This window comes from Pogoniulus pusillus, chromosome 16, assembly GCF_015220805.1.
Source record: "Pogoniulus pusillus isolate bPogPus1 chromosome 16, bPogPus1.pri, whole genome shotgun sequence".
In the NCBI taxonomy this organism is placed as follows: Eukaryota; Metazoa; Chordata; class Aves; order Piciformes; family Lybiidae; genus Pogoniulus; species Pogoniulus pusillus.
This window is the reverse complement of record NC_087279.1, coordinates 1,518,244-1,536,285: the sequence shown is the minus strand read 5'-3', so window position 1 is coordinate 1,536,285 and position 18,042 is coordinate 1,518,244. Positions and strand designations below refer to the sequence as shown.

The 18,042-nt window shown below is 54.4% G+C and overlaps 1 protein-coding gene across 13 annotated transcripts in view; it reads left to right on the top strand.

Moving 5' to 3' along the window:
* The window catches only part of ITPR1 (inositol 1,4,5-trisphosphate receptor type 1), a 227,895-nt gene that overhangs the window by 151,392 nt on the left and 58,461 nt on the right, over nt 1–18,042 (top strand). For all 13 annotated transcript variants that reach the window (XM_064156160.1, XM_064156162.1, XM_064156157.1 and 10 more), the window contains 2 exons: nt 15,335–15,515; nt 16,118–16,371. In XM_064156160.1, the coding sequence (XP_064012230.1) occupies nt 15,335–15,515; nt 16,118–16,371 (435 nt within the window). The remainder of the gene's footprint in view (nt 1–15,334; nt 15,516–16,117; nt 16,372–18,042) is intronic.

Genomic DNA, 18,042 nt, shown 5'->3' with positions numbered 1-18,042 from the left:
CAATTTCCTGCTCTTCTCCAATGTAAAGGATGCTGAGCTTTCATCTTCCCAGCTCTCAGGGAGCCTCAGGTAACCTCAGACTGTCACGCTGGAAGGGAAAACAAATTCTGCAGCAGCCTGATGTGGAGAGATCCTTTGCTTGTGTTAATGGACTGAGGAGAGGCACTGCCTGCCGGGTGCCAGGCAGTGCTGGGAGCTGATTCTTCAGCTCAGCTGGCCAAGACAAACAGGGAAATAAATCTGTGATCCATCTCCAAGGGCATCTGTTTCACCCAAAAGGGAGCTGCTTCACCAAGGAGAGAGAAATGTGTGCTGAGGGGAGAGCTGTTGGCACAGGATGCTTCTGGCTACCGGGGTGATGCTTTCACATCCGTGCAGTGTGGCCCTGCCAGCTCCTCTTCTCCACTCCTGCCTTCCCAGATGCGACTCGCACAAACCAGAGCGTTCCCCGTCCTGTCCCACTCAGGAGTAGGTGCTTGGTGGTTGCCTTTCCCTTCAGGGAATGTGCTGGGCAGCCAGCAGTGACTTGGTGCATGCGTGTGGAGCTGCTGAGGTGGCAGTGAAGGGCTGGGAGGGGGATGTGGTGCAGGCTGCTGGGAGTACAGAATGTTCTGGAACCAAGTGACTTGGGATGCCCGCAGCCAATGCTGGGAGCTTGGAGGACTTGGGTATGAGCTTGTACTCATGCATGCAGAGTGCTGAGGAGACTTCACTGCTTGTATCCTGTGGAGCAGCTGTAATGCAGATGTTCTGTGCTGTGGCAATCCAGTGGCCTGGTAGCAGGAAGGGATTTTGTCGGTGCAGAGGTGTCCCCTGGCTTACCTCTGGGTTGGTTTGTCAAGGGTCAGGGCTGGCCACCAGAGGAGTGCCAGAGCCTTTCCAGAGATCCCTCTGCTGCCTTAAAGGGAAGAAGGGAGAGACACAGATGGGGTGGGAAAGACTGAGTCCCACACTGCTCTCTCCTGCTGGAGGGTGAACGTGGCTGTGATAAATTGGCTGTGCTGGCAGAAGGACAGAGGCCTTTATCTGCACATGAAGAGAAATGCCTGGAAAGACAAACTGGCACCCAGGAGGTTCTGTCTGAACAGGAGGGGAAAGTTGTTTGTTGTGAGGGTGCTGCAGGCCTGGAGCAGGCTGCCCAGAGAGGCTGTGGAGTGTCCTGGTGTGGAGAGCTGCCCAGCCCAGCTGGGCATTGTGATGCAGGGCAAGCTCTGGCTGGTCTCCAGAGGTCCCTTCCACCCCCTCCATGCTGGGGTGCTGTGATTGTCTTTGCCACATAGAAACCTGTCTGGGTTTAGTTCTTTGGAGCTCTCTCAGAGGCACTGTCAGGCGCTTTGGTGCCAGCGACGGTGCTGAAAGCCTGGTGGCCGTGCCCAGTGAGCCCGTGGCTGTCAGTGGGCAGCAGCAGCAGCTCTGGCTGTCAGTGGGCAGCAGCCTGGCCCCGTTTGTGAAGGAGGCAGAAGCAGAGGTGGAAGCGCAGGGTCAGCACCGGACACGGCCTGTGCTGGAGCGAGGCTGCAGCTGAGCGAGCCTGGGATTACATAAACCCCCTCAGCCTTTATGTAACCTCAGCGTCCTCCTGGAGGCAGAGCTGGCCTCAGCACTTAGGCACCCGGCAGCCCTGGGGGGTGCCCCACCCGCAGCTCCTCCAGAATGAAGGGTGGGCATGCCCTCAGCCAGGGTGCTGCCGGCTGGCACGGGACACCTGTGCCCATGGTGCTGCTGGGCAGAGCCAGAGCTGGCAGGGCAGGTGCTGGTGCTGCTGGGCAGAGCCAGAGCTGGCAGGGCAGGTGCTGGTGCTGCTGGGCAGTGCCAGAGCTGGCAGGTCAGGTGCTGGTGCTGCTGGGCAGTGCCAGAGCTGGCAGGGTAGGTGCTGGTGCTGCTGGGCAGTGCCAGAGCTGGCAGGTCAGGTGCTGGTGCTGCTGGGCAGTGCTAGAGCTAGCAGGGCTGGTGCTGCTGGGCAGTGCCAGAGCTGGCAGGGCAGGTGCTGGTGCTGCTGGGCAGTGCCAGAGCTGGCAGGGCAGGTGCTGGTGCTGCTGGGCAGTGCCAGAGCTGGCAGGGCAGGTGCTGGTGCTGCTGGGCAGTGCCAGAGCTGGCAGGGCAGGTGCTGGTGCTGCTGGGCAGGCTGCTCGAGCAGCCCACATCTTCAGGAGCGGTGGCAGCCTGGTCCCGCGCGCAGCGGCACAGCCACTTCTCTCCTAAAGCAACCTTGGCAAGTGAATGACAGTGGAGGAAATTGCTGAGGACTGCTCCTGCACCACTTCTCCCACTGCTGAACAAGAACTGGATGTGCCTGCTGCTCTGCCTCGCCTCCCTGCAGTCCTGGCACCCCTTGCTCTCTGTGAGTTAGTGGCAAGTCAGGTCCCTTCGGAGGTGCCTTTCCGTGCAAACCTTGGCCTGCTGGGTTCCTTAGGGATCTTCTCCCAAGCCAGGCTGCCTGGTGAGTTACCCACAGGCACACCGTGGTGCTTGTAGCCAGGGACAGTAAAAGGAGGTCGATGGCATCAGTTTGAGGTGGCTCTTGGAAGTGGTACTCTTAAGGCAGATGAAAAGTGACCACTTTGGTGCCTGCTTTCCACCTTTGTCCACACTTCTTCCCCACGTGGGCTGCAGACACAAAGGATGAGGTGATGGGAGAGAGTGATTATTGATCAGGGAAGAAGCAAGAATTGTTCCTGGCTTGGGGGCACCTGAGCAGAGTTTCTGTTTCTGCACAGAGGATCTGCTCTTCATCTCTCTAGCTGAGCATGTGATGAGGACCAGGGCCCAGCACAGCTCAAGGTTTGCAGATTGCATCAGGTTAGAAGGGACCTGCAAGGATCAACTTGTCCAACCCCAGTGCATCAGCAGGGACACCTCCAACCAGATCAGCCTACCCAGGACCACATCGAGTCTGACCTTGATTGTCTCCAGGGCCTCAACCTTATCCCTGGGCAACCTCTTCCAGTGTTGCACCATTCTCGTTGTGCAGAACTTCGTTCTGATCTCCAACCTAAATCTTCCCTGCTCCAGTTTCAGATCCTTGCACCTGAGATACCACCAAGGGTCCCTGTGGTGGGAGACTGGAGAGCTGTGCTTCCACCACAGCATGGCAAGAGTGAATTGGTGGTGTGCTGGGCAGAGGTTTGGAGCTCAGCATGGACATGTGAGACTCCCTTGGGATGTGACTGTACACCAAAAGGGGTGGCTTTGGCTTGAGAGTGTTGGAGCTCTTTAACTTGAAGAAGAGGAGGCTCTGGTGAGATCTTAGAGCAGCATTTGAAGTTGGCTGCAAGAGAGCTGGAGAGGGACTTTTGGCAAAGGCATGGAGTGAGGGTTGGTGGCTTCAGGCTGGAAGAAGCTGGACCTAGATTAGGCACTGGGAGGCAATTCTTCCCCATGAGGGTGGTGATGCACTGGAACAGGTTGCCCAGAGAAGGTGTGGAGGCTCCAAGCCTGGAAGTGTTGAAAGCCAGGTTAGATATGTGGCCTTGAGCAACCTGGAGTGGTGGGAGGTGTCCCTGCCTGAGGCAGGGGGTTAGAAATGGATCATCTGTAAGGTTCCTTTGATCCCCAAACCATTCTGTGATCTCCTGCTTAGAACACTGGCAGCAGTCAGAGGGATCTGTGAGCACACAACCATAGGTGATGGGAAGGGCTTCCGAGGCAGGGGAATCTCTGGGCCACTGACCTGTTGTCAAGAGACCATGAGGGCTTCTGTGGATGAAACAAGTCTCTTAAGAGGCCTTCTTTGTTTATAGCAGGCAGCATTCTTTGCCACAGGCTGTTGCATCTTTTCTTCTGGCTTTAAAGATACCTGCTCAGGAGCCTCAGCCAAACCCTGCAAGCTGTTGGCATGTGTTGGGTGCTCACCTCTGTCTTTCACCATCTAATGAGGTTTTGTCAGGTTAAAATACACCATAATTAGTATGATTTTTTCCATGTGATGAGCATGTCACTCATTCCTGTTCATGAGAACATCACATTGAAAGTAGTAAATTGCTAAGGACCAGCATCACCTCCAGGTGTGGGCAGCCATCTCGTCCTGTGGAAAAGCCCTCTCCAAGATGAAGCTTGCTGCAAACTCAGAGCCACCTTCATGCCACAGTTACCTTCAAAACAGGGAGCTGAGCCTGCAGTAGTAATTAAATTGATGCTGAGGAAATCCATGTCACAGTGCTCTGTTGATCCACAGCACGTGAGGAGACTCGAGATGGCCAAGGAGGGACAGTTTTGCAAGGGCTTGCAGTGATAGGGCAAGAAGGAATGAAGCATAAAGGGGACAGAATTAGACTGGAGATAAATTCTTGGCAGTGAGGGTGGAATAAGTTCTTGGCAGTGAGGGTGGGGAGACACTGGAACAGAGAGGTCGTGGATGTCTTCTACCTGGAGGTGTTCAAGGCCTTGAGCCACCCAGGCTAGTGGGAGGTGTCCCTGCCCATGGCTGGCAGAGTTGGAACTGGAGGATCTTGAAGGTGCCTTCCAACCCCAACCGTTTGGTGGCAGAGAGAATTCTGCTTCTGTGGGGGCAGTAAGATGCATAGGTGAGGTCAAGAACAGGGTGAGGTGAGATTGAGATGATACCATGAGGTGTTTCCACTTGAGCCAGAGCTGCTGCTGCTGTCTGAGCCATCAGTGTTCCTGTGCTATTGCATCTTAGACTCTTGCTGCCAAAACAAAGGGTTTGTGCTTTGATTTTGTAGAGTCACAGAATGGTTTGGGTTGGAAGGGACCTTAATGATGATGATGTTGTCTGCCGTGGGCAGGGACATCTTCCTCTGCCCAGGTTGCTCAAGGCCTCATCTAACCTGGCCTTGAACACCTCCAGGCAGGGGGCATCCACAGCCTCCCTGTATGAACCTGTTCCAGTGTCTTCCCACCCTCACTGCAGAGAATTTCTTCCCAGGAAGGGTATTTTCATAGAATCAGTCAGGGCTGGAAGGGAGCACAAGGATCAGCCAGGGCCAACCCCCCTGCCATGGGCAGGGACACCTCACACTAGAGCAGGCTGGCCATAGTCTCAGCCAGCCTGGCCTTAAACATCTCCAGGGATGAGGCTTCCACCACCTCCCTGGCCAACCTCTTTCAGGCTCTCACCACCCTCATGCTGAACAACTTCTTCCTAACCTCCAGGCTGAATCTCCCCATTTCCAGCTTTGTTCCGTTCCCCCCAGTCCTGTCACTGCCTGAGAGCCTAAAAAATCCCTTCCCACCTTTCTTGTAGCCCCCTTGAGACAGTGCAAGGTCACAATAAGGTCAGCTGGGAGCCTTCTCCTCTCCAGGCTTGAGGTGCCCATCTGTGCAATGGGATGGAAAAGAGCAGAGTTTCTGCAGCAGGGCTCCAGCCTTGGTTGCTGGTTGGTGGGTACCACAGACCTCTCCTGTGCCGATCCTCTTGGCATTCCAGTGCTGTCCTGATGCCATAAGGAAGCAGGGATGTAAATCATTGTGTTCTCCTCCTCCTCCTCCTTTAGGAGACCCAGGTCCCAAGCTAATCTTTTCAGATGATCCCTAGCAGGATGCAAGTCCTCCAGGAGCAGGCAGAGGCAAGCTAGTCAGGAAAACAAGGTCATGCTGCCTGGTTTGTTGGGTGCTTTTTTTTTCTCTTTGGTGAGCACAGGAATCAACAAAGCCATGTTATATAACTTCTATTTATAGCCCACTTGCTCACTAGCTGCAGGCACACACGAGGAGCCGAGAAGGGAATTTAATGAGCTCTCAGGGCTTGCTCACCTTCCAGAGCGGGGTAGGAGCCAGCTTGTTTTTGAAGTGCGTCAGCAAATGAGACTGGTGGTGGGTGGGTGGTTTGGGTAGGTGGATGGACTTGTTGCTATGGTTTTTCTTTAATTCCTCTGTCTCTCAAGAAGATCTTACACCCTTTCCCCCCCTCCTCTGTCTCTTCTGGGGAGTCTGCAGACTTCCTTGTTTCTCACACCTCCACAGAGCTGGCCGGCTGGCTGAGGAAGTGGGATTGATGCTCCTGCCACGCAGGAGGCTCCCGCGGCTCCAGCGCCCCGGCGCCCGCCTGCTCCCACGGCTCCGCAGGAGGAGCTCAAATAAGGCTCTGTGCTGAAAGCAGGTCAGGCCCCCGAGTCTCCCACGCCTCAGAGACCATCTGCTCCCTTCTCAGGGGGGGAATGCAACCCCCAGCCCAGCAGGCACATCTCTATCTGTCGTTCCCTGCAATCAGCTTGCGGCTCCAGGTGACCATCCTGTGCCCTTTCGCTGTCCCAGGAGCTCTCTGCGGGCTTTGGAAGGGCACAGGAGGACCACAGCTCTGTGAGGGCTGTTAATGCTTTCCTCTGTGTGAAATGAGTTCAGATTGAGCCTGAGAGAGGATCTTCTCAATGCTGATAACTGTCTGAAGGGTCAATAGGATGGGGCCACATGCTTTCCAGTGGTGCCCAGCCACAGGACATCTGGACTACAGGGCACGGTTCTGGGCTCCCCAGTTCAAGAGAGAGCAGAGAGAGAGTCCAGGGGAGGCTACACAGCTGCTGAGGGGCCTGGAGCAGCTCTGTGAGCAGCAAAGGCTGAGAGCCTGCAGAAGAGCAGCCCCAGAGGGCAGCTGAGCAATGCTCAGCAAGAGACAAAGGGCCTGTGGGGACAAGAGGCTGGGGCCAGGCTCTGCTCAGTGGTGCCCAGGGACAGCACAGGAGTAAAGAGCACAAAGTGGAGCCCAGGAGGCTCCATTTGTACCTGAGGAGAAAGTTCTTTGGTGTGGGGGTGCTGGAGGCCTGGAGCAGGCTGCCCAGAGAGGTTGTGGAGTGTGTGGAGAGCTGCCAAGGCCAGCTGGGCACTGTGCTGCAGGGCAAGCTGCTATGTGTGCCCCTTCTTTCATAGGAGGGTTGGGGTGGCTGAGCTCCAGAGGTCCTTTCCAACCCCTCTGTGCTGGGATTCTGTGATGTAAGTGTTGCAGCAGAGTGTGTAGGATTTGAGGGCTCTTCCTAAAGTGAGGAGTGTCACTCCGATTCTGCTGCTGCTCCCATGCAGAGCTGGTTGGGTACAGCAGAGGTTGGCATGGGTCAGTGTGGCATTGGAATCATCTCCCAGGGGAAGCAGTGGATTCCCTTGTCCTGGGCAGTTTGATGTCTCAGCCTGGCAGGGTGCTGGGCCAGCACACTTCAGCTCCTCCAGCACTTAGGTTGCTGTGGCTGACCTTTGGAGTCCTTTCCACGCTGGCATTGTGTGATGATGTGAAACGTCCTCCACGAGGTGGGGCAGAGCCTAGAGCCTTGCCTGCTGCTGTGTGGATGCCCATGGCAGGGAGACTTTGTCTTGGTTGTGCAGAGCAGTGGTGGGAAGTCCCCAGCCCTGCTTGCTTTCGGGACAAAGTCGGTTTTACAGCTTGCAGAGAAGAGAGGCAGTCGAGGTGCTCTGGCAGATTCTCCTCATGGGTTGGTTTCAAACTGTGAAGTCTGTTCAGCAGGAAAGACTTCAGCTGCCATTTCCTTAAGCTATGCAAGACTAATGATACCCATCCCTCACACCCCACACTGGTGGATCTTCAGCCAGCCAGGATGTAGGAAAGGCTTGGAGAAAAGCAAGGGATCGGTGAGACCTGAAACAAATAAATGAGGTGTGGGGGGAGAGAAGGAGAGAGAGAAAGCCAAGTCAGGTTGGAATTCTCTGCAGTGGAAGCCCTTGCAGTGTGTGCAAAGGGTTGGCATTTGTGCTGAATCCTCTGCTTGTGTGAGCCAGAGAAGTGCTCCTTCAAACGTGGCTGCTGGGGAGTAGCCCTGCTGGAAGGAGCAGTCTGGGGGTGGCAAAGGCTTTCCGCAAACATGAAGCAGCGCAGAAGTTTTGCATTAGCTGGTGCTGGCAGCCTCTCTGGGTAACCCAAGCAAGTTTAACATCCCTGTAATCATTTCTCTCTAATGTTGGAATAAAATGTCCTGAATGGAAGCCAGAGAGCTGATCCTTGGATCTGGAGGGACTTTCCTCTGTGCAATATCCCTGCCGGGTCAGGTCCCTGGGGTATTTTTGCTGGCGGGAGGCAGATGACAGCAGTTTTGCTTTCGGTTGGCAAGGTGTTTGCTGGGGCTGTGCTCGCCCTGATTTATTAGCAAGCAAATATTTGTCTCTCTGGGGAATTCTTTGGGATCTGCTGGGATGGTCTGGAAGGGCTGTGGTCTGGTGGAAGAGCTCTGTGAATTGCAGAGGGTGTGGTGCGGCAAATGCTCCGTCCGGCAGCTGCTGGTTGGGCTCTGCAGCCAAAGGCTTTGCCTCAGATCAGGTCCCCCTGCTTGAGGGAGGAAGCCTCTTGAGCAGATGCATCTTAAACCCCAGGCTTGCTAACAGGTTTTAGTTGTGTTTCTCACAACGGGATGGCTCAGGCCAGCCTGTAATTAGGGAGTCTGGGGCAGGGAGCCAAGCTGCTCGCTTCAGAGCAATGCAAGGACTGCTTGGGCTTTCTCTTGGTCTGCAAAGCAGCTGTGACTGCAGGGTGGCCTGTGGTGTGCTCAGGTGCCCAAGAAGGCTGATGGCATCCTGGCTTGAATCAGGAATAGTGTGGCCAGCAGGTTCAGGGATGTGATTGTCCACCTGTACTCAGCACAGGTCAAGCCACACCTTGAATCCTGGTTTCAGTTTTGGGCTCCTTGCTCTGAGAAGGACATTGAGGGGCTGGAGAGGGTCCAGAGAAGGTTAACAAAGCTGGAGAAGGGTCTGGAGAAGAGGGCTGGGGAGCTGGGGGTGTTCATCTGGGAGGAAAGGAGGCTGAGGGCAGAGTTCATTGCTCTCTACAGCTCCCTGAGAGCAGGCTGCAGTGAGGTGGGGTCAGACTCCTCTCCAAAAGCAGCAAATGATAGGACAAGAGGAAATGGCCTGAAATTGTGCTGGGGGAGGTCTGGGTTGGACATGAGGAACAAGTTCTGTCCTATAGGAATGGTCAGGGATTGGAACAGGCTGCCCAGGAAGTGGAGTCCTCAGCCCTGAAGATGTGCAAGGAACATATGGACATGACACTTGGGGACATGGTTTGATGGCTGTGGTGGGGTTGGGTTGATGCCTGGAGTCAATCTTGGAGGTCTCTTCCAGCCCAAACAATTCTGTGATTCTCTCATTCCCCTCCCCAAAACTGCTTGGTCATTAACTGAACTTCTCTTCCTCTCCTCGTTGGAATCATCTGCATTTGGTGTCAAAAGCCTTGGAAGGCAAGGCAGGAAGGGAGAAGTGAGGTGGTAATGGTAGGAAACATCCTCATTTTTGGCTGATTTTTTCCCCCTGCTTTTAAATGTGATTCTCCAACCCAGATTGTTAATGATCTGCAATATTTAAGAACATGCCAAAAGAGAGAAAGTAAGCACCACAGAAAACCATCCCAATCCTGATTAAAATGCCAGCAAGCAAAAATAGGCTTTGCAGTTGAGCAGAAAGAGGTAGGTAAACATTTCACAGTGTGTGTAAATAATTTGAAGGGGAGAGGCTACCAAGTTCTTGGGAATTAAGCACAGAAGAGGAACAAACTGCAAGTTAGTGACATCAAAAAAGAGCTTAATCAGGTTCCTAACAGTCATGAACCACTGGAAACAGACCACAGGGATCAGCTCCCAACGTCTTCCAGGCTCTGCTCTGGGATGCTCTGCTCAAAGATGCAGGAATTTGGGCTCAGTTAATGAGGAAGAGCCAAGGGCTGGGGCTTAAGGCTGGACCAGGCTTCAGCTCACTGATGTGCTGCAGCTTAAAGTTGGCCTTCAGTTCACTTCCTGGGGTAGGCAGATCCAGTCCACATACTGGTATGAGACAGATTCAGGCAGTAGGTTGGAAGGGACCTCAAAGCTCAGCCAGTTCCAACCCCCCTGCTATAGGCAGGGACACCTCCCACTAGAACAAGTTGCTCAAGGCCTCATCCAGCCTGGCCTTGAATATCTCCAGGGAGGTTGTGGAGCACAGAATGTGATCAAAGATCACAGCTGACCTCACCTCCATCCCTGGAAAAATGGAGCAGCTCCTGCTGGAGGGCATCTCAAGGCACTTGGAAGAGAAGAAGGTTATCAGGAGCAGTCAGCATGGATTTACCAAGGGGAAGTCAGGCTTGGCTAACCTGATAGCATTTTATGATGCTGTAACTGAATGGTTGGATTTAGAGAAACCAGTGGATGTAGTCTACCTTGACCTTAGCAAGGCCTTTGACACTGTCTGCCATGATATTCTGGTGAGCAAACTCTGGAAGTGTGGGGTGGAAGAGCAGGCAGTGAGGTGAGTTAGGAACTGGTTACAAGACAGAGTTCAAAGAGTGGTGATCAATGGTGCCAGGTCCAGCTGGAGAGCTGTAACCAGTGGTGTCCCCCAGGGATCAGTGCTGGGTCCAGTCCTGGTCAACATCTTCATCACTGACATTGATGAGGGCACAGACAGAGGCTGCTCAGCAGGTTTGCTGCTGACACCAAGCTGGAGGTTTGGCTGATCCAGCTGCAGGCTGTGCTGCCATCCAGAGAGCTCTGGGCAGACAGAGCTGGGCACAGAGGAGTCAGATGAGGTTCAGAAACAAGGACAAGTGCAGGGTCCTGCATCTGGGGAGGAACAACAAACTGCAACAGGACAGGCTGGGAGGTGACTGCTGGAGAGCAGCCCTGAGGAGAGGGAGCTGGCAGTGCTGGGGGAGAACATTCATGGCACAGCAATGTGCCCTGGGGGCCAAGAGGGCAATGGGGTCCTGGGGGGCATTAAGCAGAGTGTGTCCAGCAGACCAAGGGAGGTTCTGCTGCCCCTCTGCTTTGTCCTGCTGAGACCTCATCTTGAGTACTGCCTTCAGTTTTGGGGTCCTCAGTTGAAGAGAGACAAGGATCTGCTGGAGAGAGTCCAGTGGAGGGCTATGAGGATGATGAGGGGACTGGAGCACTGCCTGGTGAGGAGAGGCTGAAGGCCCTGGGGCTGCTGAGTCTGGAGAGGAGAAGACTGAGAGGAGATCTAATAAATATCTATAACTGAGGGCTGGGGGTCAGGAGGGGACAGGCTCTGCTCACTGCTCCCTAGGATAGGACAAGCAGCAATGGATGGAAGCTGCAGCACAGGAGGTTCCAGCTCAACACAAGGGGCAACTTCTTGCCTAGAAGGGTCCCAGAGCCCTGGCACAGGCTGCCCAGAGAGGCTGTGGAGTCTCCTTCTCTGGAGCCTTTCCAGGCCTGTCTGGATGTGTTCCTGTGTGCCCTGAGCTGGACTGTGTGGCCCTGCTCGATGATCTCCTTGGGTCCCTTCCAGCCCCTCACCCCCTGTGAGCCTGTGACCACTCTCCTTGCACTCCAGCAAGGGAGGATTGATGCAGGAAGGGAGATCTGTGCTTTGAGGCTCTCCAGCAAGGGAGGATTGATGCAGGAAGGGAGATCTGTGCTTTGAGGCTCTCCAGCAAGGGAGGATTGATGCAGGAAGGGAGATCTGTGCTTTGAGGCTCTCCAGCAAGGGAGGATTGATGCAGGAAGGGAGATCTGTGCTTTGAGGCTCTCCAGCAAGGGAGGATTGATGCAGGAAGGGAGATCTGTGCTTTGAGGCTCTCCAGCAAGGGAGGATTGATGCAGGAAGGGAGATCTGTGCTTTGAGGCTCTCCAGCAAGGGAGGATTGATGCAGGAAGGGAGATCTGTGCTTTGAGGCTCTACACAGAAGTGTGTAGGATTCCTGTCAAAACTCTTGCTGCCAGTTACCTGCTGAGGCACATCTTGCACCATCACACCTCTTAAATGCAGCCTCTCTGATAGCTGCCATGTGGTTGGGTCAGACGTGTGAAGGCGCCAGACACCCTGACCTCAAGTGAGACACTCCTTTGGTGGCAGCCCTGGAGTGCATGCACAGCACAGACAAGAGAAGCCTTACTGGAAGCCTCCCTTTCTTCTGAGGTTTGCTTCATCTCTGAAGTGCAGTGGAAAAGTCAGTTGGGCAGCTTGAAAAGACACCAACAATCCAGCCTGGCAGCAAGGAACTGCTGCCTGCATTCAAAGGCTGCCTTCAGCATGGGGCACGTTAGAAAGTTTTTCCTTTACCGTTGCTTTGTCACAGGGAAACTGCTCCTGAATGAGCTTCTGGGACGTGCAGCCAGGGCCCAGCTGCTGCTCTCCTGAGCAGCAAGGGGTCAGGAAGCAGGGAGGGATTCTTTACAGGGTCTTGTAATGACAGGCCAAGGGGCAATGGGTTTGAACTGGAGGAAGGGAGGTTCAAACTGGGTGTTGGGAGGGGGTTCTTGACAGTGAGGGTGGTGAGACACTGGCACAGGTTGCCCAGAGAGGTTGTGGAGCACAGAATGTGATCAAAGATTCTGTTCTTCTGTGCTACACAACTTCCCTGGAGGTGTTCAAGGCCAGCTTGGATGAGGCCTTGAGTGACCTGTTCTAGTGGGAGGTGTCCCTGCCTGTGGCAGGGGGTTGGAACTGGCTGAGCTTTGAGGTCCCTTCCAACCTAAACCATTCTCTGATTCTAAGTCATGTCACTTTGCAGGAAAAAAAGTTGCCCTTGCCAGAACTGATGGTTTGTAGAATTCACACAAGTGTTTGGCTTGGCAAGGGACTCTAAGATCATCCAGTCCAAGCATCCACCCAACACCATCAGAGGCATCAAACCATGTCCCTGAGCACCACGTTCTTTGCATGCCTCCTGAGATAGAGACTCCACCACCTCCCTGGGCAGCCTGTGCCAATCCTTGACCATTCCTGCAGCAATGAAATAGTTCCTTGTGTCCAACTTAACCCTCCCCTGGCACAATTTCAAGCCTCAGGAGAGGAGTCACGGACTCCTCAGGAGAGGAGTCACTGTCCCTGAAGGTCCTTAAGAAACACATGGCATTGGCACTTAGGGACATGGTTTACAGAATCAGAATCACAGAATCAGTCAGGGTTGGAAGGCAGCACAAGGATCATCCAGTTCCAACCCCTCTGCCATGGGCAGGGACACCCTACCTTGCATCAGGCTGGCCAGAGCTTCATCCAGCCTGGCCTTAAACATCTACAGGGATGGGGCCTTAACCACCTCCCTGGGCAACCCATTCCAGGCTCTCACCACAGTCATGCTGGAGAGCTTCCTCCTCACTTCCAGTCTGACTCTCCCCACCTCCAGCTTTGCTCCATTCCCCCCAGTCCTGTCATTACCTGATAGCCTAAAAAGTCCCTCCCCAGCTTTTTGGTAGGGCACTTCAGATACCGAAAGGCCACAAGAAGGTTTAATGGCCATGGGGACATGGTTTAATGGCAGTGGTGGCCTTGGGTTGGTGGCTAGACTCAATCTTAGAGGTCTTCTCCAACCAAAACACTTCTCTGGTTTGTACTGACCAACTTCTTTAACCAGGAGTGGTCCTCCTCAGCCGCTAGCAGAAAAGACGATGCCAGGAGCGCTTCCAAGTCACTGCCAATGCAGCTGCTGGGCAGTGATGAGAACAGGCACAGCAGAGGGCCTGGTGTGCTCCCCCTGGCAGGAAGGCAGCCAGGAGTGATTGCTCTTCCTGCTTTCATTTCTTTGTTTCATTTCACTTGTCTGTTGTTCCATAAATCAGGCTTCATTCCTATTCATGGCGGAGAGCTGCTGGATCCTGAGCGGCTGCAGAATGCCAACTGATTGCAGAATGCTCTGCATAAGGTGACCCACTTAGGAGTTCATCCTTAGCTGTGTTGGGAGCTCAGGTCCTGATTTATGTAACAACATCTTGGTTTCATCAGGAGCTGTCTGATCGCTCACCCTGGTGGCTCCATTTTGACCTGGACATGATTTGTATTCTCCTGGATCTGTGGGGAGGACTCTGTCTGTGTGCACATATGGGCTGAGGAACATTAATGAGCCTCCTCAGGAGGACTCAGTGCCTTCAGCTCTGTCACTTGGGGAGATAGAAGCATTGAATGGTTTAGGTTGGAAGGCATCTCAAAGTTCAGCCAGTTCCAACCCCCCTGCCACAGGCAGGGACACCTCCCACTAGAACAGGTTGCTCAAGACCTCATCCAACCTCGTCCTGAACACCTCCAGGGAGGTTGTGGAGCACAGAAGCACCCAATGTGATCAAAGATCACATTGGGTGCTTCTGTGCTCCACAACCTCCCTGGGCAACCTGTGCCAGTGTCTCACCACCCTCAACCTGTGCCAATGTCTCTCCACCCTCAACCTGTGCCAGTGTCTCACCACCCTCAATCTGTGCCAATGTCTCTCCACCCTCAACCTGTGCCAGTGTCTCACCACCCTTGCTGCCAAGAACTTCCTCCTAACATCCAGTTTCAATCTCCCCTCTGCCAGTTCAAACCCATTCCTTCTTGTTCCTGGCATTACAGATGTTGGAGTAGGTGTTACAAGTCTCAGACAGGGCAATGGAAACTCAGCACAGACTGTCCCTCCTTACAGTGCCCTGGTTTGTTCCTTGTTTGGGTTCCAGGGAGACCTCAGAGCAGCCTCCCGGTACCTTGAGTGGGCTATGGGAGGGCTGAGGGGGGACTTCTGACAAGGGTTGGGGGTACCAGGATGAGGGACAATGGCTTTGAGCTGAGAGAGGGGAGACTGAGACTGGAAATGAGGAAGAAATTGCAGACAGTGAGGGTGAGGAGACACTGGCACAGGTTGCCCAGAGAGACTGTGGATGCCTCTTCCCTAGAGGTTTTCAAGGCTAGGCTGGATGAGACCTTGAGCAACCTGAGCTAGTGGGAGGTGTCCCTGCCCGTGGCAGGGGGCTTAGAGCTGGAAGACCTTTGAGGTCTCTTCCAACCCAGCCCATTCTGTGAATCTCTGCCTGTGATTAGCGTTGCTGATTGCCTGTTAGGAGATCTGTGCCCTCCAATTTTAGGGCAGCAGAGCAGGATGGTTCTTTTTCTTCCATGTTGTGCTTGTGCCCTTTTCTTTCTGAACTGAGAATCAAATTACAGCTAATTTCATCCTCTTGCTTTAATTCTTTGTGCTTGCCTTAGCCACTGGCACAGGCTGCCCAGGGAGGTGATGGAGTCCTCATCCCTGGAGGTGTTCAAGAAAGGTGTGGCCACAGCCCCTGGGGACATGGTTTGATGGCCGTGGTGGGTTTGGGTCCAGGGTTGGACTGGGTGATCTCAGAGGGCTTTTCCAACCCAAACAGTGCTGTGATTTTGTGATTCTAGTTCTGTTGTTGAGAGAGGAGTCTGCTGCCACGTGCATCAGGGCTGGCAGCTTGTGTCTCAAGTCACTTCCAAGCTGCATTTGGAAGCTGTCAGGAGCGTTGTTGCTGTGGCTGAGATGCTTGGACTTCCTTAACAGCCAAACACAGGCTCTAGCGTTGGCTGTGCTGGAAGTTGCTTAACCTCCCAGTCCTTGAGGGTATCACAGAGAGCTGGAGTAACCTCCATTGCATCCTGGGTGTGAAGATGGTAGCATGGTTTGGGTGTAGCTGGTCTGAGGTGCAGCCTCTGTCCCGCTCTTCTCTTGCAGCATTCCTTCTTCTGCCGCCTGACCGAGGACAAGAAATCGGAGAAGTTCTTCAAGGTCTTTTACGACCGGATGAAAGTGGCACAGCAGGAGATCAAGGCCACTGTCACTGTCAACACGAGTGACTTGGGCAATAAAAAGAAAGATGAAGACTCGGACAGAGATGCCCCAAACAGGAAGAAAGGTAGGCCCTGCCGGCGCTGCTTCCACAGCGGCGAGGGAGTCACGGGCTGGGCTTGGAACTCGTGGCAACTGATGCAATAATGCTCTGATCTCTGATCCCACAGAGCAAAGCTCAGAGGTCAGTGGTGCCCTGGCTCAGGATTTCGAGAGCTTCGTCCCCTCTTCATCCAGTTGTGAGGTTGTGCTATTGACATGGTGAAAAGTCTTTGTGAGCTGAGACTCTGCCGCCTTGTCTCGTGACAAGCTGCCCAAACCTGAGCCGTAGCCACAGCCCCGTGGTCAGTGTCTTCTCTGCCAATGAGTGGAGAAACCCCAGTTTTCTTCTCTAGCAGGTCCTCTGTGCTAACCCTCGGTAGTGCTAGATGTGTGTGCCCTAACCAATTAATCCCAGAGTGGGATAACTTGAACGTGGCTTGCTGGAAGGGCGTGCAGAGTGATGCGATGCCCTCCTGAGCTCGGGCCCGCACTAAACGTACTCACCAACAGAGCTGCTGAGGAGGAGCTGGCCTGGGGGTGAGGCTCGTGGGAAATGCGTGAAGAGCATTTCTGGTCCCCTTGCTCCTGCCTGCCTGCCTGAGGAAGGTCTCCCCTTGTGTGTTCCAGCGAGAGAGCCCATGGCCCAAATCACCGAGGAGGTGCGGGACCAGCTGCTGGAGGCTTCCGCGGCCACCAGAAAGGCTTACAGCACCTACCGCAGGGAGGCTGATCCTGAGGACCACTACTCAGCAGGAGAAGGAGCACAGCCTGCAGCAGACAAGAGCAAAGATGACCTGGAGATGAGTGCTGTCATCTCAATAATGCAGCCCATCCTCCGCTTCCTGCAGCTGCTCTGTGAGAACCACAACCGGGATTTGCAGGTAGAGCCCGGGCCCTGAGCAGACCTGCTCATCTCACCTCACTCTCACTAGTCCCATGCCTCTTAGAATTCCTGCTGCTTGCTTGGGTCTTGAAGATAATCCAGAGCAAAGCACTTGTGACTTGCTGGCCACCTGCATTGAAGTCCCACCAGGCAGTGCTGAGTGGTGTCTGCAGTGTGTGTAGAAGGTGGTGCGGTCAAGCCTTGGCTGTGTGAAAGCAAAGAGTTCAGGCAAGGTAGTGGTGTGCTGTGAAGGTGCTGGTGGGCTGTGGAGAGGGCAAACAGGAAAGAAATCAAGACATGGAGGGAAATAAAAGAGGCCTCTGGGCTTTGGGTTTCAGCAGCCCTCAAGCATTTGGCTGAAAAAGCCAATGGCTTCCTGAGGTGCACTAAGAGAAGTGTGGCCAGCAGGTCAAAGCAGGTTCTCCTTCCTCTCTGCTCTGCACTAGGGAGGGCTTGGGTCCAGTTCTGAGCTCACAAGTTGTAGAGAGAAGGGAACTACTGGAGAGAGTCCAGCAGAGGCTACAGAGATGCTAAAGGGCCTGGAGCAGCTCTGTGAGCAGCAAAGGCTGAGAGCCCTGGGGCTGAGAGCCTGCAGAAGAGCAGCCCCAGAGGGCAGCTGAGCAGTGCTCAGCAAGAGAGAAAGAAGCTGGGGGGGCAAGAGAATAGGGCCAAACTCTTGCAGTGATGCCCAAGGACAGCACAAGGGACAATGGGCACAGGAGGCTGCATCTGAGCAGCAGGAGAAAGTTGTTTGTTGTGAGGGTGCTGGAGGCCTGGAGCAGGCTGCCCAGAGAGGCTGTGGAGTGTCCTGGTGTGGAGAGCTGCCAAGGCCAGCTGGGCACTGTGCTGCTGGGCAAGCTGCTGTGGGTGCCCTCTCTTTCATGGGATGGTTGCACTGGCTGATCCCCAGATGTCCCTGCCAACTCCCACCATGCTGGCACTCCATGCCCCTGCCTGTACCTCCACAGGAGATAAGAGTTTTGCTTCCCAGTGGCCTGCAATTAATGCCCTTTTGGTTCAGCGCTGCTGCTGGGTTCAGGCTGAGTGCAGGCGAGGAGCTGCTGAGGCTCAGCACAACGTTCTCAGTGTTCTCAGTGCCCTCAGAAAGGAGCAGTAATTGCCATGATGGCACATTGTGGAGGGGCCTGCCAGTACTGGAGGACCCTGCCCGAGTGCTTCCCAGCCCTGCCAAATCGCTTCCGCTGACCTGGCGCAGCCTCGCTGCTGGCAAGGTGGGATCCGAGCTCCGGCTGGGAGTGCTGCTGCCCTGCCAGCCCCGCAGCCTCTCAGCCTTTCATAGGTGCTGAGGTTACACACAGCAGGGCTTCTCCTCATTTAATTCTCCCCCTGCCCTAAACCAGTGTTTGATCTTTGTTCTGGCAAACCATTTCCACGCCCTTGGCGATGTCAGGGACGAGCAGGAGGGCAGCACGGGGTGGCAGGAGGCCAAGCCACACGCACATGATCCCTGCCTGCTGCTGCCTTTGGCTCAGCTCTGCAAGCTATAGGAGCAGAATTGAACTCAAGCCAGGCAAGAAACTTGGCCTGAGCTCTTCACCAGCCCTGAACAATTAGGTTACTCAAACAGCAGGTGCAGCAGGTGGTTCTGTGCTGGGCTCTCTGAGGGAAAAAGGACATCAGGAGACGCTTGTTTGGTGTGAGGGTGCTG